We start from the raw sequence: 24,488 nt of genomic DNA, 5'->3' as shown, positions 1-24,488 counted from the left end.
CCCACCCCAAAACACCAAAATCACCCGAGAAGACACAAAATGTGGAAGGACAAACCTTAACTTTGAGCATCAAGCTGTCCCAGGACTCAAACTCATCCAAGCAAACGCAGTCCATGAGCAGCCCTGCAGTGGAGAGACAGTTTACTTGTAGAGTCTGTGATTCAAAGTTCAATAATAGGTCAAATCTGCACAACCACATGCTGATCCATTATGGGGAAAGGTACTTTAGTTGTACATATTGTGGTTTAAGGTTCAAATTTAGGGGCAGTCTGGAAAGACACGAGACAATCCATACTGGGGAAAAGCCCTTAATATGTACTGTATGTGGCAGACCATTTCGTCGACAAAGTCAACTGACCATACACATGCTGAGTCATTCAGGTATTAAGCTCTTTACTTGTAAAGTTTGTGGCAAAGGCTGTGCTCAAAAATGTGAACTGGAAAGACACATGCTGTCACATACAGGGGGAAAACCCTTTAGGTGTACGGTTTGTGGCAAAAGCTGGTCTTACATGGGTCATTTGAAGGAACACATGAAGACTCATACGGCAACAAAAGCCCTTTGTGGAAAGCGCGTTCATATTGCAGGAAAACCCTTTCGTTGTACCATCTGTGACAGAGGCTTTAGTCAAAGGAGTCATCTGAAAGTACACATGTACATCCATACTGGGGAAAAACCCTTTCGTTGTACCATCTGTGAAAGCAGCTTTAATCAAGTGGGTCATCTGAAAGCACACATGTTCAGCCATACTGGGGAAAGACCCCATACGTGTACAGTTTGTGGCAAAACCTGGAATAGAATTGGTAATCTGAGAACACACATGATGATTCATACTGGAGAAAAACCCTTTAGTTGTAAAGTTTGTGGTTATTGTTGCATTCAAAAGAGCGATCTGAGAAAACACATGTTCGGCAAGACATGCAGGAGAAAAACGCTTGGCAATATACTCAGAGAAAAAGCTCTACATCCAGTGAAAAACAAAATACATTGTCAATACATTCAGAGGAAACCCGAAAATACACTGATACCGTGATATGAGACTAGATAATACGATATTATGGTCACAATTTCAAGTTGTAGTTTGGCCTTGGTCAAAGTGTAACTATCCCAGTATCCGCTGCAGGGGCAAACATTAGACAAAAACAGCCGTTGCGAAAATATAAAACTTTGGCAAAGATATTTCGTATAAAAAATGCAATCCGTTTTGCGAATGAATAGGTTTAAGAGGTACAGACCTACAATTTACCCTGTGTACTTTTGGCACGAACCTGTTGTGTTTATTCTACTGTGCATATTATTTTATTTATTTTCGTTCACAAATTGTGTGTTGTTTATACACCAGTAGGCCTTACTACAGATTTAATTTATTATACTGTATCCGTTTTGTTTTTACCCTTCTGCATACAGCATAACAGACTGAGGTTATGCTCTCGCTATAGCGACTAGTTTTATATAATATATATTAGGGCGTGTTCCTTTTGTATGTACAGTAACATGTAAATGTGCCTTGTTTTCAAATAAAATAAAAATGTTTTTGAAGCTTGCTCGTAACATTAATTGTTGGCTTAATACTTTTGATGCACGGTTGTTGTTTAGCTATATATATGCCTATCCGTTGGCCAGGTATAGTGACTTATCACGTTCAAAATGGCGCACATCCCCCCCCCAAAGGTGCGAGGTTTGCATGCCCTATTGCCTAAATTGTAATCCTGGGCGCTATGCCAGCCTGGGGAGAGCCCTGAACTGAGCTCATGCTTCCTTCAATGCATGCCGCTTCTTATCATCTGACAAGGAGGAGTTTCCCCGGTAGGACGTAGCGTGTGGAAGGAACACGTTATTCCAACCAGTTCCTTTCCCCTCCATCAGGCTGACCAGGGGGAGGCAGTATATAGGACTGGCTGGAAAATGGAAATTAAAGAGTTTACATAGTACACAATGCATAAACCTTCCTTAATGATTATATCTGGTTTCAGTATGTATTTATGATGTATTTTCTCTCTATTATTAAGGTTATTAATAGCGGTAAATCTTGTATTGGGGGTGGGGAGGGGGGCAGAGCGGGGGTCGCGAGACATGGCCAAAGCATTTCCTGGCGGTCCCCAGCCAAAAACTCTAGGGGACACGGGCAGATCATGCAAACTCCACAAAGAAAGGCCCTTTCGCCAAACCCCACCCCCAACATGGATGGTGTCGGCACTGATGATGCGGAGGAGAGAAAACGGCCAGCGCCAACAGCCGGAATCGAATCCGGGACCTTCTAGCTGTGAGGCGACAGAGCTAGCCTACTGACTGTGCCACCATGCACCCATGAATCTGTTCTATGTTTCTGTGCTTCCAGTATTTCACTGCTGAAAATACAGACTGTCTTTTCATCAGAATAAATCAACTCTACTAAGGAATCCTGGTCTGTAGTTCTTAAAAAAATCTAAATAAAACAGTGTGGGCTTGAGTGGCTCCCTATACGATGATGATGATGTATTGACCCACATGATGTTCCTCTGTCTTTCTATTGGTTGACCCACATGACGTCACAGCGCAGCAGGAAAACAGGCCCGGGAATAAAGATGACAATAGTGAGCTTGCTACTCGAGCCCACAATAAAATGATATAAATAAAAAAATAAAAGCCACTCATAGATATCTAAGATAATAAAACATATACACACATACTGGAATTAGAAAGAGAGAGACGGCGGGTATGGTAAGTGATAGGTAGACTATGAGAACAGTTATAACTAGGAAATCAGAAATCATGAAGCAATCTAGGAAATACTTGGGCTTGCACAGGGCTGAAAACACCCTCGCGACGACATTCACCTCCGAGGCGAAGGATCCTGCCTCTTCGGCCAGAGGGGCATCCTGGTCCTGAGGTGATGGAGGTGGATCGATGATGATGGTTGCATCTCTCTCGCCCTTCTGGGTTTCGTCGGAGATCGTTCCTGCGCCTTTGGCCAGAGGTTCCACACACTGCGATTGAAGTGATGGAAGCGGAGCCACGCCGATCATGGTCGAAAGCTGACTTTGAGGTTAAAAGCGCAGATGGTGGGATCTCCTCCATGAACCTTCAGGTTTGTCAAAAGTATTCGAGATGCGATCGTTGAAGCTGTAACGCAGCCCGTCATTCTTCTTCGAGAGGGAAAATGGACTACTCATCTCAGAAACCAGCTATATATATTGTGTGGAATGCTTACATCACCAAGTCAACGTAAATGTGGAGCGGAGCCATGCCGATCATGGTCCAAAGCTGACTTTGAGGTTCCAAAAGCGCAGATGGTGGGATCTCCTCCATGAACCTTCAGGTTTGTCAAAAGTATTTGGCCTCGATATTGAGGCCAACAGACAGCCAATAGTCAGCGTTACAGATTATAGAAGCGTGCACAGTAGCATTTTAAAGGCGGAAGTATTGCATTCTCAGATTTGACCACAAGGCGACGGCTGCTTCAATGTTCTACCATGGTTCGGGGGGCTTGGTTTCATCCTATCAATTAATTTGTATCAGTCTATTGCTGTGTCTCTACTCCTCCCAGTCACTTGAAGTGGATGGAACAAGACCTAACAAAACTAATGTATTCATTATACCACATATTCCATCAAGTAAATTGATAGTACATGTAATCGTCTCTGCAATTGGGAACTGTAACTACTGTAATATCAGACAGACACATTAGATTAGCATTACTAGTAAGGAGTCCAATTATATGTTGAAAGCAGCTGAAGCCGTTATTTAAGCTTTCTACGTGCCATATTAGGCCATCCGTGTTGCTGATTTGCCACCGCCACCTGTCCTACCTTGCGGATTGACCAAGCCTTATGTGACGTTTGTGCTTCTTTTCAATTTAAGGGGTAGCACATCAATGTTTTCACCTGCATCGTCATAGACCTTATTTCAACTCTGTTGATCAGAAATTATTTTTCAACACAATAATCAACAGTCATAGACATTCATATGCAGCAATATTAAAATACATGAATGAGAAGAAAAAACTAAAACATAAAGAACATAACTAAAACAGATAAACCACAAATGTAATAAATCAGTTCGTTTTGAACAAAAGAGTTTACCTAAAGAGGGAGACGTGATTTTGTTTTACAGAACAAGACACGGCAGAGCCATATTAATCTGACCTGCATGTACAATGTTGCACTGGACGACACATCTGAAGGGAGTGCCCCAGACACAAATGTATCACGTCGCCGTGGCGGTTGGATGCAAGGTGTACTCTTTTGGAGGCCAAAGTAACACAGACGACGTGGATCAGATCGCAGTGCACGTCTTCAACACAGTGTCTTTGCGTTGGATGAAGTTGCCCCCAGTGACAGCCGGAAGAGGAGAGCGCCCCCTTGAGGTTCCTTCAAGGCGCAGGAAACACACAGCTGTGCTCATACAAGACATTGTCTACATCTGGGGGGGTGAGTGTGTTTCGACACTTGAGTTGTGCAACATACTCTACGCGTTTGACGTTGACAACCACGGATGGTTCAAGCCCGAGGTCTCTGGGACTGTTCCGAGGGCGAGACGCAGCCACTCAGCCTGTGTCTTGGAGAAGGTCATGTATATTCATGGAACCAAGAGACCACGCACTAATGACATCCACAAGTTGGACACCACCACGATGGTCTGGTCGTTAATTAACGCCAGAGGTATTCCAGGGCCTGCTTCAACATGTCACACTGCCACCATCATCGGGACAAAGATGTTTGTATTCGGGGGCCGAGGGGACAATTTCACCTACAACAACATCATCAGAGTGTTTGACACAGAGACTAACCTTTGGCTGAGCACGCCTTCTGTGCAGCTTCTTCCGGAAGGACGCGCAATTCACTCAGCCTTTGCCTGCTGCGGAGAGCTGTACATATTTGGAGGCCGCAACCGTCTTCTGAACCAGTCCTTCAGTGGTTTGTGGAAATTCAACCCAGAGACCTTCTGCTGGAGGAAGGTTGAGCCCAAGGGGAAAGGCCCGTGTCCGACGTTCAGTATGTGCTGTTGCATGGTGGGAGATCGTATCATCCTTTTTGGAGGATGCAAAGATGTGGATTTTCAATACAGTTATGTTGATGAAATGTACATCTTAGACTTAAGTCCTAGTCTTAAGACGTTATGCAAGCTAGCAGTTATTCAATACGGTTTGGAGCAGTCAGAACTCCCACACGACCTCAGGTGGGAACTGGTAGCCATGAACAGCAAAAGAACAGAATGACAGTCCAATTAACACCAAAAGCCCAAAACAACTAGATAAGTTCAATTCTGGGAAAATTGCAAGTGTGGTTGCACCGACCACACTTAGCTCGCTAAGTACAGTATGATAATGATTCATTGACACACATGATGTCACAGTCAAAACTACTTATAAAGCATGAATAAATACATGAATGAATAGACTAAGGCCGGGACTTTAACGCATTCATTCTGATTAATTACAGAAAAAGATATTTCGGTCAAATAAATTACGCATTTTAACCGCACTTATTTTCCACCGCGGAACGTTTCTCACTGGACGACTTTCACACTAGCTGTATATTCTCAGCACTACAGCTGTAGAGAATGCTAGAGAATACAGCTAGCGTTAGTCTAGCCCCATATAACGTCTCCCTCCATCCTCTATGTAGAGCTACATTATAGTTCCATATGGGGCTAACGTTAGTCCGGCTCCAAGTGGGAGTTCAGCAAGGACCCACGTCCAAACCCACACGGTTATGGCCTACTAACTAAAATGTTGGTATTGGTAAATCTGTTATGGCTGTCAAGGGCGTAACTACCATGACGCAGACTGTGTTGGGGCCCAGAGGCAAGGGGGGCACATGGCCGTCGGGTACAATAAAATTATAAATACATTCAGAGATGCAATGACATGCTAAGTTTGGCAGAGCCTGGTGGTGGCTGCTCATGCTAGCACACACCATAGGCGCACACGCCTCCCAACCGAAGTCAGCCAAAGTCAGAAGTGGCGAGTGTATACTCCCAAGGCCGAGTCCCGACTGCGCTGAGCTGCGGATGTTGCTGCTCTGTTCACAATCGTGACAGGTACTGTACATAGCGTTCACAAATCACAACTACTGTACACTGTGCGTCGCTGTTTATAAACCAAAACGCACACCCGTGTGTGCAAATGTAGCTTGATTGACATAAGGTGGTCAATTTCCTTCATGTCCTCCGAAATTCGTTCTGATATTTGACCAAATAAACACACCAATATGCAAACACCTTAGGAGGTTAAAAAACTGAATAAAAGTTGGATTGTCAGGTACTTCTTTCATGTACTTCTTCAGGTGAAAACCTGGCCTATGATCGCTCATTTTTCTTTGAGGACCTATAAGTCATGATTGGCTGCACCCATAAGCCAATGGGAGTCTGCACTAGTGCAACCTATTCATGATTGGCCCTGGAACGTCACATCACGGAAGTAGTGCCAACAGCAGCTATAGCTAACTGGAGCTACAGGAAAGCCATAACAAAACACAGTGATTGAACCAACAAGAACGTTGGAAACAAACGCAAACAACGGCCAAGAGGTTGTGAAAGACACAAACATACAGTTATGTCACACAATAATTTATGGGGGGCACAGTGGCACAGTCGGTAGTGCTGTCGCCTCACAGCTAGAAGGTTCGATTCCCGCTCGGGACGCTGTGGGCGCTGTCGGCATGTCCTCTCCTCATCAGTGCCCATACCCGAGGCGGGGTTGGCAAAAGAGCCTTTCTGTGTGGAGTTTGCATGTTCTCCCTGTGTCCCCTAGTAATCCTGGTCTCTAAACTGCCTCCCCCTGGCCAGCCTGGGCGCCTGATGGAGGGGAAAGGAACTGATTAGAATAACGTGTTCCTTCCAAGTGCTACGTCCAACCAGGGAAACTCCCCCCTGTCAGGTGTAAGGAGCAACTTGGACAAGTCCGTTGCTCTCCCCATGGTTGGCGGAGGGTGTGTAGAGCCCATGGAAAAATAGTTTTATTCATAGGATGATAGGACACTGCAATATAAATACTGGATAGTTTCAAATGTGTAGCAGAGGCGGAAGGTAAAGGCTGAGCCTTACCTCAATGTAGGCTACCTACTGCTATAATGTGCATAATACAGTATATGTGCATGCCAATGTAGGCAATATTGTTGCTGCTCAATGTGGACTATGGAATTCAGGACCATGGACAGCGCTATTTGCTGTGGCCTGTAAGTGATACTGCGCACGCACGCACACACACACACACACACACACACACACACACACACACACACACACACACACACACACACACACACACACACACACACACACACACACACACACACACACACACACACACACACACACACACACACACACACACATTAAATATTAAATATTAAATTAAATATTAAGCACCACCCTATCCTCTATAATATTGGTTTGTCTTGCTGCAAACGGCAGCAAAGGGCATTATAGGCTATTGGAGCAGAGCTACATTTTAGCATCCATTTGTTGTAATAAATATGTGCCACAGTGGCTTTTTTGTAAACTGCTAATAAATTATTCAATCAATCAATCAGGTTTCTGGTTTTAAATCGTGATTCATGATTGACCACATTATGTTGTATACGTCCGATGTGGCAAAAATCTATAATTTTGAGATTTCAATACACCGGGTGTGAGAGTAGTCTACAGTACAGTACAGTACAGTACAGGTTCCCAAAGTAGTTCCCATGGGTCCTTAAGGCAGTTCTCTATAGGGGTCCCCAACTAAATGATAGTTTGGAACCAAATGGGCCCTTATGGGTCTGTAACTCTGAGAGTGTGTATGGAAGCAAATGCACCCTAATGGGTCCACTCCATTTGGTTCCATTTGTACACTCAGAGTTAAATTGATTTTACAATAGGCCTATGAATTGGGGGTCCCAGAGATAGAAATGCCATTAAATGGGGGTCCGTACTCCGTAGACTATAAAGCATGTCAAACTGGGGGTCCTTTGAGAATCACTGCTAGAGCCGCAAAATTATTCTCTTATGGGGGTCCCTGGCATATCTTTTTAAAAGGGGGTCCGCGGACTAATTAGTGTTAATTTGGGGGTCCTTGACATGAAAAAGTTTGGGAACCACTGGCCTACAGACAGTAAAGACAGTATACAGACAGTGTCTATTTGGCTTCCAGCGTGCAAGCGCTTGCCAAAAAACTAACAAACAAAAACAAGAACAGATCTACAAAGCTTCAACGCGAAGCGGCGAGTTGATGGCTTGTAAATCTTGTTTTTTTTTTGTTAGGCAATCGCCATCGTGGCTGCCTTCCAGTTCCAGTGACCACAGATTATGAATTGGGGTTTATTATGAAGAGATGATGGGGGCATGCGCAGATCGCAAATGAGCGCATTCCGTTCCCACTGCGCAGGTTACAGACTACATCACCAGTTCACCACCAGCCGAGCCAAGCAATATAAAAGAAAACAAAATCTCTTTTCATTTCTCCCGTTCTTCTAAACCGTTGGCCGCGGATCGATCCCGCCGCGGTGCAAAGAAACAAACCTCGCTCGGCTGTAGAGGCGATCGAGTCGGACCGACGCCACTGAAATATTATGAAGAAACGCTATAATGTGGACGGCAGCAGGCTACGGAAAATGAAGAAGATGAAGATCACGGAGAGGATCTCTGAGAGGTATATATATATGGATGGAGGCATCTTGTATTATTATAGAGCCCCACGGCGGTGATGACGCATATCCACAGACAGGCGCTTTTGTTGTGGTTGTGTGTGTGTGTGTGTGTGCATGTGTGTGTGTGCGCGCGCGCGCGCTGTGCATGTCTCGGCTTCTCTTTGTGCACAATGTATAGTCTCCATCATCATCATCATCATCATCACCTGTGTGCGTCTGTCTGTCACCACTCATCTCTCAATCAATGTTCATGAGAATGCATTATAGGCTATAGTTATGAATAAATCTATGACTATAGCCAATACATTACGGCTTATATTGCACCTCGCTGCGTGGCGAGGTGAATTTAGCCGATGGAATGAAAGTGACATTCATAATACAGTTTAATTGAGGGAGGATGGGCCCGCGTGCTTTTTATATGTGGGGGCTGTTGTTGGCTTTTCTTTTTGCACGGTTTAAGGCAGTATAATGAACGTATCGTGGGCTACAGGCTATACGCCATGTTTTATGCAAAAGGAGGTTTGGTTTTTGTTACCGTGTGACAACAAACATGCTTCTTGTTAGGCTAATTGGCTATATTAGGCCCACTGTAGCCTAATTGTTATTAGGCACATTAGTTTCTTGTTGTTATAGGACTATTATTATTATTGTCATCATCATCAATGATAAGCACTTCATTACATTTTGTAGGCCTATATAGGCTCATATAAGAACTCATTATTTCGCATGTGAAGATGGTATTATTTAAGCCGTCAGTCTAGACTTGAGTCTAGACACAAACGTTTTACTGTAAAACATACGCAGAAGCAAAGCAGTAATGTTTTATTTATTTTCACTGTATTGTTTGTTTAATCTTTCAAATGTGTGTGTGTGTCTGGTGTATATATATATATATATATATATATATATATAGGCTATATATATATAGCCATAAACAATGCACATTTTGCGTTGTCAGACATCGTTCCCCGTTGCTTGTTATTGTTGACGCACATATAAATGCAGACTTATTGATTCAATAGTTCTGTGCATTGTGTGAAATGCAGCCCTAAATAACTATTGTGCAGCCTATGATTAAATGGATTATAGGTTGTTCGTATGTATTAGGCCTGGATGTTGTTAAGCGTCTTTGTGAGCTGCTGCATGGGGCATTCCGATCATCACCGCGAGAGAGAGAGAGAGAGAGAGAGAGAGAGGAGAGGAGACGTTGATTGCCATGGTTACCAAACAAAGAAGCATGCAGTGAAGTGCACGGCCATATAGCTATAGATGAACCCATGAACAAAGGAGAAGGCAGTCTGTGGTTATAAAGACCATTTTGAGAGGCGCAGCAAAGCAATATTGATTCACAATGACTTATCATTGCTATACACGTGTATTATTGATCATCGATTACCCCGGGACCCATTTTTTGGGGCGCAAGTAAATATATAGCCTATATATGTTTTTAATAATATTATTAAAAAAATATCCATCATCCATTCAGGATAATTGGGACATCTGATGGAGTTGACATCTTACTGAGTCTTTATGCGGAGTGGACAAAAATGTTCTAATTTCTTTCTCCATTCACATTCCTGAAGTGCATGATGGTGTGGTGGACTGTGGTCTGTTTACAGTGCCCGTTTGTAGTGCCTGTAGTTCCCTCCAAGCACACACAGACACAAGTGGTTTCCTATACCGATTCATTTGAAGGCTTCTTCAATCCTCCAAATCCTCCGTGAAAACTAAACAAACAATAAAACTATAGCATGTTACAATTTTACATAAAACGACACCATGCAACACCATGCAAATGAAAATGAAAGGGAATTCTCTTCAGTCTTCAGGTCCTTATAACAACCCTTACTTATAAACTTTAGACAGTCTCTTGTGATCCTTCTTATAACTTTAGTTTAAACAGTCTCTTCTGCAGAGCTTCTGCACCTTGCTGCTTCTGGCTTGATTGCTTATGCAAAAGTCCTGTGTATATACACATGAGAGCAGACCAAACGAGACACAGAATGTGGCTTTGACCCTTCAAAAATAAAAGCATTACAACAACTTGACATGAAAGACATGACATAATGTTTTAACATGAATGTGACGTAATGAACTTCTTAATGATGCACTTATTTTAGCCTTATTTTAAACTTACCTACACCTTCCTGAAGTGCATGATGGTGTGAACTCTGTTTGTCTGTTTGCAGTGCCTACACCTTCCTGAAGTGCATGATGGTGTGGACTCTGGTGCTCCTGGCGGACTTCATCCTGGAATTCAGGCTGGAGTACCTGTGGCCCTGCTGGCTGTTCTTTGGCAGCGTCTACACCACCTTCCACTGCCACGGCCTGGTGAGAAGAACGGCATGGCTTCCATCCCATTATTCCAATGGTGTGGCCCATGCATTAAGGCCAAAATGATATATACAGCACAAATGTCTTCACCTTTTCTGAAAAACCTATGGTGCTATGTCAGTGGTTCTCAAACTTTTGGACGCACAAAATGTGGCCGACGGCCACTGAACCCCACCAAAAAAAACCCCAAAAAAATAATATATATATATATATATATATATATATATATATATATATATATATAATATATATATATTCTGTTTGACCTATAGTGGGATGCGAATGCCAATGCCCCGTTCTAAAGTTGAACATCATTGTTTGTTGGCAGGTGATCTGTGTGGTGTTTGTGTGCGCTGCGTTCACCCTGGACATTTTCTGCTTGATCTTTGTCCCACTGCACTGGCTGTTCTTTGTGGCAAGCACCTACGTCCTGTTCAACTACATATGGCACACAGGTGAGAGTTTAACTTATGTGTCAACTTTGTATTTGCCCCTTGCCTGTAGAAAAGAAAAATAGAGGAAGGAGCGCATCTGTTTGGCTGGAGTGAAAATCTCCAACAAGGTGCTCTTTTGGTACAACTGGGTGACATAATTGATGCAAAGAAGAATGAGACCAATACGAGGCACTCTGGTAGAAAAGTGAAAGAGTTCATACAGTGGCTAATGCATTGCAAGACTATCAAAGTGTTCATGTGTTCTGACCCTGCAGAGAAAGGCATGTGCATTTCCACGGTGTCTCTGTGGGTGCTGCTGGTCTACACGGAGGCGTCACTGCGCCTCAAAGACCTGAAGAACTCCCACGCCAATAATCTGTCTCATCTGTTTGCTGCACACTGGTAAGATATGAGCCTTTAATATACTTCAGCATTTTAACCTTTGAGCAACCTTTTGAGCTCGAGACCCAAATAAAAAGAGACAGCTGAGCTGTCTGTCTGTTTATTTCCTTTCCTGGCTTGATCTCTTAACCCCCCCCCCTCCCTCCTCTCTCTTCTTCCCTTTCTTTGTTTTTCTTGGAAAAAATAACATGATGGGAACTTTTTTTTAAACTGTGTTGTGACAATAAAGATGATTCTAACTGTGTGTGTGTGTGTGTGTGTGTGTGTGTGTGTGTGTGTGTGTGTGTGTGTGTGTGTGTGCTGGTGTTCAGTATCGGCTATCCGGTGGTGTATCTGGGTTTCGATGCGACCTGCTACTTCACCAACGTGTTCCGGCTCCGCACGCAGAAAGCTGTGCAGAGCGACAACCACTTCCACATGCACCTGCTGCAGCACAGCCTGCCTGCAGTCCTGCAGCTCAACAGTAAGTACTGTCTGTAACACCCCAACCACTTCCACATGCGTCTGACTGCAGCACAGCCTGTCTGCAGCACAGCCTGCCTGCAGTCCTGCAGCTCAACAGTAAGTACTGTCTGTAACACCCCAACCACTTCCACATGCGCCTGACTGCAGCACAGCCTGTCTGAAGCACAGCCTGCCTGCAGTCCTGCAGCTCAACAGTAAGTACTGTCTGTAACACCCCAACCACTTCCACATGCACCTGACTGCAGCTCAATGCCAGTAAGTAGTCTGTCTGTCTGGAACACCCCGAGACTGACCCCTGGTGGCAACAGCAGTAAGTACACCTATAACACCCCAAGGGGAACAGCCCATAGATCCGAAGTCCCTATAGTCCGAACATGCATTAAGGTTGGCGAACATGCACTGCTCCCGTGCTTGCGGTTATGTTTAGGAAATCATAAATCTACTCACATTTTTGTACTTGGGTAAAACAATATCAATATGTAGGAATGTTACAAGTAAACGTTCAGAACACAACATTTACTTGAGTACAAAAGTACAAAAGTATTCATATCAAATATACTAGCACCAAAAGTAGACAGTAGTCTAGTCTACTCATTATGCAGATTATCCCATTTCACAATTTTCACAAATGTATAAAATCAGAAAGAAATCTTGAAAATAGCGGGTCTACAAGCTCACAATGCACAATTGCGACACATAAGATAGGCAATTCTTTTCAGCACGCAACCAAAAGTAAAATCCGGCATTACGATTTAGCCATCAGGGCTAAAATATGACTTAAACACTGAATCAAAATTCACTGTCAAAACTAACTTTAACCCGGGGGTTTGTTGCAGCCTCCAGGTGGAAGAGCAGGGCAGAGAGCAGCAGTGAGTACCAACAGTGTACCGACGGTATCGTGGTGGTCCAGGACGACTCACTGGCTCACACCGTGCTGGAGTGTCTGCAGATACACAGCCAGGACAGAGCAGCAGCAGCAGCCGCCACCACAGCAGCAGCAGCAGCAACAACAACAACAGACAGCAGAGCAGCAGCGCCACCACCACTCGACTCCAATAGCCGGCGCGCGTCGTCATTAGCCAAGCCTGGCGGTGGCTCCAGCGAGTCCCGGGAACATCCCCACCCCCCTCACCACCAACCCCCCCACTCCGGGGCGGCGGGAGGAACTCCGCTCGAGTCCGGGACCCCAGAGAAGCAAGGTTATTATAGTTTACGTATTCCAAGACACCGCTCACTTCACACTGGGTGTGTTTTATTATTTTTTATTTCATTTTGACGGAAAGCTATTTAAAAAAAAAAAAATTACACATTATAATGTTCTTATTTTGACCCGAGAATGTCAAGTCTACAGGTTTTTCTTTCCAGAATGTGTATGACACACAATGGAAACAAGTTTGGCTTTTTTGTGTATAGTTCACGTTGGCATTTTCTAAATTGACGACGCTATTAAAACATTTTCAACTGCCAATAAAGTATTCTATTCTACTGCTCTATTTGCTACGACACTATGGCACATGCATCCAACTAGTACTAGTGGTTCTCAAATGTTTTATTTGCAAAGACCACGCTTAATTCTGCGAGTGTACAAACGGGGAACACTGAAACACTCTCAGAGTTAAGGTACACCGGACGCGTTTTCGGGAGTTTTAGCTGCGTTTTTCCGACGGTTTTCCGAAAAACGTGTCCAGTGTGCAACCAGTGACCAGACCTGTTTTTGGTCATTCAGGGCTAGCGTTTTATGCGTTTCTGCTGATATTATTGTCCACTCGTTTGTACTAATTGCTCATAATAAACACCTATGGGTTAACTCTAATGCCCTCGCAGAGAGCCTACCTCAGGAGGAGCAGGGGGGCAGAGGAGGCGTGCGGGCCGCCAAGGGCCCCTCCTCGCCGAGGGCCCGCCGGAGCAACGGCGCCAGCGCTCCCTCCCCCCCGTGCACCACCACGGGCAGGACGGACAAGCAGCAGAAGGCGTGGAAAGCGCTCAGCCCCAACCGGGAGCCGGCGCCAGGGCCGCCGCCACCAGTGGCGGACAGGAACGCCGCGGCCGCTCAGCATCATCACGCCGAACAGATCTCCAAGTCAGTGTTCATTTTGACAGCACATTTTGATGTGGTTTAGTTAAGTCTCCTGAAGACATTTTCATTTTGTCTATTCAGACACATTTTAGTCATTTGAAAGGCTTTAGTTTTAGTCTAGTTTTAGAGGTGTGCATTTTGGCACACTGAACCCTCACCACGTAACGATTCGATTCTACAATGCATCACGATGCGTCACACTTTTCTATATTACTGCACATGGCAAAATGTCCATCAGTCAATAAAAAGCATTATATATAATATTATATAGTATTATAATTATATAATAAATGTATATTATATAATATTTAGGATTCGACTATCAATTATGTCACTATGCTGCATCGATGTGTGGCTGAATTGCGATACATTGCTGAATCGATTCTTTTTTTACATCAATGTTTTAGTCAATTAAGTATCATAAGATCTGAAGCCATAACCACACCAAAGGGTCACTCCTTGTCTGGGTCCAAATGGTTGCAAGGAGTTAACGTTAAAACCGTCGTGACCCTTTGGTGTGGTTTGGGCCATTGGATCACTAGTACAGGGTCAATGTGAGTCAACGTGCAACAAGACATGTCACACTTGCAGGGACAACACTAAAACCGTCTTGGACCCTTTGGTGTGGTTAGGGCTTTACCCAACTAAATCTATAGTTGATTTCGTCGACAAACAAGCAATGCCTGATATTTTACACTTAGTTGGATTCTGCCCCCACCCAGGCTGGATCAGGAGCTGAGGAGGCTGAAGGCGGAGCTTCAGAGCAGCAGACAGAGCGAGCAGGAGCTGAGGAGTCACATGTGCAACCTGACCAACAGCGAGAGGAGCCTGAGGCCAGAGCTGTCCCTGCTCAGACAGTCCAACACGCTGCTCCACAACAAGTAATCCCGCCTTGTCAGGGACTTTGGCGCCCTCTACCGCCACAAGTTGTGCTTTGCATCGATACATTTTCTACCAATCGACTACCTTTTTTCACTGACAAATACGAAACGCAGCTATGATGACTAAAAACCGAGAGTAAATGTATTGACAATTTTGTCAGCAAATACAAACTAGACTAAAATGTTAGGGAGGGACTGGTGGAGAAGAGATCCAGACAGTAGATCTAAAAGACAAGTCATTTTGGTTGCACTTGGGTGCACTCTGAAAATAGCTGATCTACAAGCTCACAACGCATCAACAGTAGTCGACTAAAATTTTGTGATATTGATCCGAGAGTTACATACTTGTAAGGGTCAATTTTGTAAAGGAATCCAGAGAGTCCTGGAACCCACTTTGAGAACCACTGTTCTACATCAAAAAGTGTTTCTCAAACCTTTTTCAGTTCAAGACCCAACAAGATACATTTTGGTGTCCGGGACCCAAAACCTGAACAGACGACCCAATGGCCGTGCATGGCAGTAAAGGCAAAAACTGCCGTTGAAGAGAGAAACAGATTTAAAAAACCACACACACAAAATCACACAAAGAAATAAATCACTTTTAACTGGCTTCCTCACGGTCTGAAAACTATGCCTCTGTTTTTTATATTGTCACTGTCGGGTGGAAACTAACCTCATATGTGCAAAACTGTTTCTTTTCAGGGTTCAAAAACAGCAAACGTAGCAGATCTACAAGCTCAAAATGTGTTCCAAAGCAAACTGCCCTATATCTACGACCTCACAACGTGACGCGTGTTTTTCTCTTTACAAAATGCAACCCTGACGTGATGCGCATGGCTCTCTTTGTGTGCGGCAGGATTGTGTGTCTGAGCAAAAGCAAGCAGAAGGACAAGCAGACCAGCGCCATGCTGGAGAAGAAGATGCGAGCGGAGACGGAGGCCAGACTCTCCGTAGAGAGACAACTGACCACCGAGCTACAGCAGCACAAGCTGGACGAGGCTGCTAGCACAGCACGCAGCCTAGCTAACAGGTAGCAACACCTCAAAATACTAGTCGTTTATTTGGTTTCATTATTTTTCATTGAAGGGTTTTAGCTTTAACTTGTCTATAGACATAATTTAAGTGATATTAATTATTATTAATATTATTGTCGTTGTTAAAATAAGAATTATTATATAGAGCAGCTCTATTGTGATCGTAATCATTGCTATATGAGTGTTCCATCTCTCCAGCTCTTTGGTAAACAGGAAATACATTTTCAGGTTTACTAAAGAGATGGAGAGACAGGGTTACTGAAAAAAAAAAAAAAAAAAGAAACAACAACTTTGTTTTAACCAAAGAATATCACTTACAGCACCTTTAAATGACAAAATAGACTGCCTCTTTCATTTCATTTGCAATATTACGCAAAATAATAATTCACTCAAATAATTCACAATGATAGTGTCTTTATACAAAAAAAGAAAAAAAGAAAATCATGGCTTCAAGCCATAATTACATTTCAAGAGATGCAGGCAATGCAATGTTTTGCCTGATTTATATTTGGTTGTGCTCTGTGTCACGGAAAATAGCGGATCTGCTATTTTGAAAATCTCGTCTCTGTCAGGTGAAAAGGTCATCATGTCAAAAAATGTTTACTTTTCAGGATTCCAATTAAAACATAGCAAAAGTATAGCAGATCTATACAGTACAAACTCGAAACGTGCCACGTTCCGACCCGTCTGTACGATATGCCAATATAATTTACGAAAGAAAACACACAAAAGTTAAACTATGGAGATAAGAGGTTTCCGCCTGACAGCGACGATCTGCTAGTTACCAGCGCACGGCACCGACACGACGCACGACCAAGTACAAATCACCTTTTTCTTCTTTTCTGTGTGAAATTGAAGTCCCTGTTACTTTGCATTTTCTCCCGTTTCCCCCCCCCCCCCACACCAGGCAGGAACATTCTGAGACCCTAATGTTAAGGAAAAGAGTTAAAGATCTAGAAACAGAGTACAAACAACTACAGCTGGACTGTCAAGTCAAAGAGGGCCGTGTGCTAGATCTAGAGAGTGATGTGGAGGTATTATTCCTTTACTTTACTCAGGAATGAAACTTGTTCAGTTTGAATGTCTGTGACTTGTATACGTTTTGCGATACTTTGGCTGTCTTCAGGTTTCTTTTGTGTGTGTGTGTGTGTGTGTGTATTGGTTTTGTGCAATTTTCCATTTTGTTGCCGTTTGCAGTCATCGATTACGATGTCTTTTGTGTCATTGCTTATGACATTCTGTGTCATTTTAGTCATTTATTTATGGCTAAAATGCCTGTGTTTTGTGTCATTTCAGTCATTGTCTATGACGTGCTCATTGTTTGCGATGCGTTTTGTATATCATCTTAAGTCTTATGAGGCGTGTCGTGTTCAAGATGTCAAGCCGACAGCAAGCAGCTCGGCACTCCTGAAACCGCTGCCTTCCACACCCATCAGGGTCTTGAGCTCTGCAGCACTATTGCTCCGCTGTCACGCCGCAGTGTGTCCACGACTCCACGTGGGTGGTGGTGCACCTCTTTCTCCTCCTATCGGTGTGCCATGTGGGCTTTCTCTCCGTGTCAGTTTGTGTCAGGCATCTGGACACCGATGATGAGCAGTGCCCATGCAGCCGTCCTCATGCTTCTCTCTCTCTCTGACCTTGTTCGTGACCAGACCACAACGAACGCGGTTCGTGACCCGGGCCATTCGTGACATTCTTGCGTAGACTTTTCCTGCTGTACTGTGAGAGCATCATCCACGTCTCGGCCACGTATAGCAGTATGCCGTTTCTATTGAACGTCCGCCTCTATGAGGCCATCTTCTCGTGTCAGATTTGCACACTCTGCTCGTCCCCAGGCAACGCCCTCCAGGATCTTCAGATCTTGTTCCGTCGAGGCAGTCCAGGCACTGAGATATTTGAAGTTCTCGACTATACCGTCTCGAGCTCCATCCAATGGATTTCTAACCATGGATTTCTTGGCATTGAATTTCAGGCCGATCTGCCTGCACTCCTTTTCTGCCAGTAGCAGTACCTCTCCTTTCTCTGCTGTGTCGGAGACTAGGGCTGTGTGTGTGTGTGTGTGTGTGTGTGTGTGTGTGTGTTTTTTCTTATTTTCTTTTCTTTTTTCCTTTCATTTAAAAAAAAGAAAAAACATTGTTCATGATGCGTTTGGTCATCGTATTCATTGTTTGTGTGTTTTGTGTCTTCATTATTCATTGTTTTAGGTGTTTGTGTAATGTGTACCATGCATCCGTTGTGAATCAACCAGCGACACTTGTCGTGGCATCGATGCAGCGTGTGTATTTGTCCCACATGAAGTGTGCACTATATGTATTGTGTTTGTGTGTGTGTGTGTGTGTGTGTGTGTGTGTGTGTGTGTGTGTGTGTATTTCACTGGTTCTCAAAATGGGTATCTGGGTTCCCCAGGCCAGTGTGGGAGTTCCAAGAGGTCCCCAGTTAAATAATTGATTGCCAGGAACCAAATGGACCCTTATAAGCATAGCAGTGGCGGTAATGTTCTGGTTCCAGACCCCATTCAATTTTCCCATATAGAGATTTCCCCAAATACTGTATTTAAATATCAATTATTGTAAGCCTATAGCCAATTATTGTAAGCCATCCAGGATCCTGGTGAAACATTTGATTCTGTGATTCTGTGACTTTTTTTTCTTCTTCCACAGAATCAAATGTTGTGATGTTTTCATCCTAGGATTAAAATAATCGAGTGATTTTGTTTTTGGAAATCTCTGGCAAAAATGAATGGTTCTGGATGGATGGAACCAGAAAAAGACTGCCACTGCCATGCCCTATAGGTCTGTAACTCTGAGTTCTGGGTTAGGTCCATTTGGTTCCATTGATACGCTCTCAAGCGTTATGGGCGTCCGTGGCCTAAATGCATACGAAACTGGGGGTCACCATTGGAATGAAAAGGTTTGAGAACCACTGGTGTATTTTCCATTTAATGTTTTTATAATTTTTTTGTGATGTACACTCTCGTCACGTGACGCATGCACACCCCCAGGTGTTTCATACAAACATTGCACTGCTCAAAAGTGATGGTGTCTCCATGCTGGAACCATATTGGACTGAAATGAACGGAAACCAAAGAATGCATCCTTAATTTGGCACATTCCGGTAATGTGCAGCTGTGACTGTTTTTTTTGAACGGCTGGCCATCAGTGTTTTCTGTTTGTTTTGTTTGTTTTCTGCACTGGTTCCCTATTAGTGGATGATGGAAACATTGTTGTCTTCACTGTTTTCAACCTGGCATACTTATTTTGTGCATTTGGCCACGTGTCGAGCTTGCAGATAATCAAGTAGGAAATTCATTTATGAAACACACACACACACACACTCACACACACACACACACACACACACACACACACACACACACACACACACACACACACACACACACACACACACACACACACACACACACACACACACACACACACACACACACACACACACACACACACACACACACACACACACACACACACACACACACACACACACACGAGTCAGCTGAATGTGCATCCAGCAATGACAATGACATGCCTATATAAGTATACAGGTTGAAATGCTTAGAAGGAAAAACTTCACCCATTTTCAACCATGCCGTCATATTGCAAATAACTGTTGCCCAGTGTTATTTGCAAGGTTCTCACAAAAAATAAATGATTTCTGTCTTTACTCGCTCTGGACAGATCTGACATCATCAGTAGGCGCTTTAGCCCCTCCAATACATGGCTTTTGAAGATTATGTCATATGGCAGCAAAGTCTATGGACTTCCATGTTTGTTTAGAGCACTTATGGCCTAAGTCGTTTTACAGCCAAGTCTATGGACTTTAATATTTGTTTAGGGCCCTAAATGACAATGCAAGATGTCATGTGGGCGATATAATGTATCTTTTCACGTCACACAAGTGTGATTTTTTTTTGTATTAGTGCAAGATAACGAGTGACAGAGAGAATAGACAGAAATGCTGCCATATTGTAATGAGCAAGGTTATAAGGCAAGGTTGAAAATGGGAAAAGTGCTCCTTTTAAAGTGGTTAATTCCAGAACAATCAAAACAATCCTTTTGTTGTTGTTTGTTCTAAAGTGAGATATCTACGGTATCTACCTTAATATGAAGTCACATGCATGCTACAGAACAACACGTCATCCCCGCAGGGGCTATCTTACAGCAGATCGCCTCATAGCCTATAAGAACTGTGTTAGAAACAAACAAATCACCCCCAGAGATTTCATTCATATCGACCAAAGGTGGAAATATACAAATATAGCACTACAAACGCTAGAAACGAGTCAAACAACCCAAAGACTACATTTCAGGGCTGCTACCCGTCGCACACAACATACCCGTCGCATGTTGTCTTGACGGAGAATGACACATTTTAGCAACATTGATTTGATGATTTTGGCTGTGAAACAACAGGCTGTATCAAATATGAACAAATGTAACAAAACGATGCAGAACCACCTCCCCGACAGAAAAGCCTAGGTGATTATTTGTTTATTTTTCCTAACACAGTTCTTATTATGAAGCGCTCCCCTGTGGGGAATTCAACACAGACAACAACCCCACGAACCAGGGGGAAAGCCGCCCTCTAGCGGCAGTGACGTCAGACTTCAGTGCTCTTGGGCCTCAGTTACATATAAAAGACAGCTGTCTCCTCTGTGTCTCTGTGGGAGAGGGGGGGGGGGGGGGGGCAGAGCAGCTCGCAATTAATTTCCAATGAATGAACCAAGTTTGCTCCCTGCTTGGTCCATGGGGGGGGGGGAGGAGGGCAGAAGACAGCCATGGAGTAAAGCTTGTCTCGTCAAAACCACGTGACTCCCAATCGGAAATGAATTGCAAGCTGCTCTGCGCCGCCCCTCTCCCCCATGAGACAGCGAGAGAGCACCCCGTCTTTCATATGTGAGCGAGGCCTTACAGAGCAACACCACCACCACCACCACCACGGTGCAACGTCCAATGTTCTCTCTCTCTCTCTCTCTCTCTCTGGATTGTTTGTGCCGCTCCAGGCGTTGGAGAAGTACCGCTGTGTGGAGCAGGAGACGGACATGCTGCTGTCCACCCTGTCGGCGCTGCAGGAGAAGGCCCAGCACCTGGAGTACAACCTGAGCGCCGAGACGCGCATCAAACTGGACCTGTTCTCGGCCCTGGGGGACGCCCGCAGACAGCTGGAGATTGAGCAAGGTATAATCGAGTAATCCACTGCTTGCGGGGGGTTCCAGGTGGTCCCCACCCAGCTAAATGATGGGAGAGTTGGTAACCAAATGGACCCTTTTAGATTTGAGAGCGTAAAACTCAACCACCCGGACCCTGGGCCTTTTATACGGGGCCATTTGGTTTAATGTTACGCTCTCAAGAGTTAAATTGTTGTTACACATCTGCATTACTTTTTTTTTTACAGCATGGAATTGTGGACAAAATCTTATATCCTATGATAACAAAATATTCTTTAGTTTAGGTTTTGTTGAAACATGATCGGGACATCCTTAGTATCAATAGTATATCCATATCATTCATGATATGATATTGTCTGTGATTTTGGATATTGTATACTATTGTGATTTGGCATAAGTGTGCTATAAAAATATAAATATCGGATCGGATCAGCAGATACTCAAAATCAAATGACCGGAATCGGATCGGGAGCAAATAAATGTGATTGGGACATGGCTAATCCTAACGGTTTTTCTCTTTCTCTCTCTCTCTCTCTCTCCCCCTCCTCCGCAGGTAAGGTGGTGAGGCAGGACAGGGAGATCGTGGAGATGAAGAAGAAGATCGCGGACGTCATGGCGGTCACGCCCGGCATGTCGTACATGACGCCGCAGCCTCACGTGCCCCAGTACCTGACCAAGCTGCTTAACTCCGAGCGCTACATGCTCAACCCGCGGGCCCTCATGTACCAGTGTCTGAAGAAATGAGGAGATGCCGTTTCATTTATTTATTTTTTTCATAACCCGGACGGCGGACGGTTCCTGGATGATGATCACGATCATGATGATCACTTGGCACGCTCTCAGAGTTGCGGGGGGTGGTTGGACCGTTTAAAGTTTGAAGAATCGATGGGCCCACAGAACTGAAAGGCCTGATTCTTGAATGACAACTTGACGGCATTTGCTTCCTTCCGGCGTTGGGGAGGTAACACGGTGAGACAGAAGTTGACACGTAAAAGATGACACGTCTTGATCTCATGAAGCCGCCAATGGGAAAATGCCTTTTTCTTTTCTTTTCTTTCTTTCCTTCTTTCTTTCTTTCTTCTGGTGCTAAGCTGATATCAATCCTACATAGAAATATTAAATATTGTACAACAAAATTGATTGTTTGGCATCAGTGTTGAATCGGTACCATTGAAAGTTGTTGGGGATGTTCGGTACCTTAACTCACAATTAAATATCTTTTCTATGTTACAAAGTGGACATTAATAATGATAATACGTTTCTTTTATATTGAGCAATGAACGTGAATGTTCATGTTAAAAAAAAGAAAAAGATTTCTAGTATTGACTTCTGAATAATTAGCGGTGTGTTTAAGAGTTGAGTGATTAAGGTGGATGAGAGAAGGGAGCCGTTTATCTCTGGTATGAGTATGAAACTCTTTTTTTTATTGTAAACTGTGCGTTGCTATTCTGCAAACCTTGGGGCTCAGGCTCTCAAACGATAGACCATCTGAACGAGGGAGAGGATTATAGGAATGTGTCTCTAACTTAAACCATCTGAACCCGTGGCGTTCCTATGTTGGGCGTGTCATTATGAGCACAATTTGTCAAGAAATGTAATTATTTTCTTTGTGTAACTGTTATTTTTCATTTATTTTTTAAGAGTAAGGACTGCCGATCTACAAGCTCACCGTGCGACAACACGGTACAATGAAGTGTGAAATAGTACTCTTCTATTCGGATATAGTAATCGCTGCGATGGTGTTTGTTCAGTAACAGGGGTCTCCCTGTCTTTCCAGCTCCTTAGTAAACAGGAAAATAAGTTGGACGCCAATCTGATCCAAGGAGGACACATGATAAACATTAATGGCATCGGAAGTGATGAAACTGAAACAGTGCGCAGAGAAAATTGGTACCGGTCCGGAAACACTATTACATTAAAAGCTGTATACATTGTATTTGTGGGGTTTCTCTCTTTTGGTTGGATGAAATGGGTATCCTGACCTGAAAAGGTGCGTTAGTAAAGAGCTGGAGAGACTGGGAAACCATTGTTACTGAACAAACACTCTCTACTATTGAGTCTATACTACAGCAATGATTTCTACTACACAATGTAGTAGTCTAGTAGCCAGCCCATAGAGCCCCATTGTGAACACGGACATGTTGAGTACACCAACGTTTTGTTATGAATGTTGAGTATGGGTCCCCAGCATGTAGAAACTGCCGGATGCCAACATGCATATGTTGGGCAATTTTCATAATTGGCATAATCTGTGACCATACCATGGATGCTGAATGGATTCAGCATCATGTAAACCCCCTAGTTTGACATGTCACATTCTACATAAAGCATGATGACATTTTGAATCTTTTTCCTTCATAGGTTGTTAATGGTATGGTCACAGATTATGCCAATTCCCGAAAATTGCTCAACATAATTATGCAAGTTAGCATCCGGCAGTTTCTACATGCTAGGGACCCATACTCAACATTTATAACATAAAACGTTGGTGTACTCAACATGTCCGGGTTCACATTCTGGCTACTAGACTATAGAGCTTTAACTTTTTAACGGTACACTTTTTCTGTTTTATTAAAAATAAATGCTATACCTACACAACCCTGTACTTATTTTACTGTGGTTTCCCTACGCCTCTATACTAGGTCTTCTAGTATTTACCTCTAAAACCAAATTGTTTCATGTCAAACATCTATCTGGCATTGTGAGCTTGTAGATCTGCCCTTTTCACTGAATAGGGACACTGGGGTTCATGTGCTTGAGGCCGAGTCGTGAATTACATGGATCAGTGGTGCTCAACCTGTGGGTCGGGAGGGGGGGTCCTCACGTGATTTTTTTTTGGGGCGGTCCCCAGATGACAATTAAGGGACAATTTAAGGATTTTTAAGACCTTTTTAATATACCTACAATGAAATTAAATGGGGGGGAAGACTAATGTTGGGTGGTCGCGGCCTGAAGAGGTTGAGAACCACTGCCATGGATGGATGCTCATGTTGACCACTGACTAAATGGCTATGAGAATTGCTATTGATTTGGATTATTGTGCCTATACCGACATTACTTTCCGAT

At 43.7% G+C, this 24,488-nt stretch overlaps 2 protein-coding genes across 2 annotated transcripts; both read left to right on the top strand.

Moving 5' to 3' along the window:
- Positions 1-4,181: 4,181 nt before the first annotated feature.
- Positions 4,182-5,198, top strand: LOC308334555 (kelch domain-containing protein 3-like; the record flags this gene model as incomplete). Its single annotated transcript, XM_080791353.1, has 1 exon — positions 4,182-5,198. The coding sequence occupies one exon, from the start codon at positions 4,182-4,184 to the stop codon at positions 5,196-5,198; it is 1,017 nt and encodes a 338-aa protein (XP_080647479.1).
- A 3,334-nt stretch (positions 5,199-8,532) lies between these two features.
- Positions 8,533-22,166, top strand: LOC308334553 (macoilin-1; the record flags this gene model as incomplete). The annotated part of the gene is made up of 13 exons (XM_080791351.1): positions 8,533-8,612; positions 10,800-10,941; positions 11,273-11,399; positions 11,654-11,780; positions 12,092-12,243; positions 13,082-13,186; positions 13,325-13,444; positions 14,070-14,325; positions 15,045-15,203; positions 16,060-16,233; positions 17,145-17,271; positions 21,258-21,432; positions 21,976-22,166. 13 exons carry the CDS (start codon positions 8,533-8,535, stop codon positions 22,164-22,166), a joined length of 1,935 nt encoding a protein of 644 aa, XP_080647477.1.
- Positions 22,167-24,488: the final 2,322 nt, after the last annotated feature.

The sequence above is a fragment of the Protomyctophum bolini genome (assembly GCF_963924005.1).
Source record: "Protomyctophum bolini genome assembly, chromosome: 19".
In the NCBI taxonomy this organism is placed as follows: domain Eukaryota; kingdom Metazoa; phylum Chordata; class Actinopteri; order Myctophiformes; family Myctophidae; genus Protomyctophum; species Protomyctophum bolini.
Note: the sequence above shows the minus strand (reverse complement) of the source record. Positions and strands in the feature narration are given on the sequence as shown.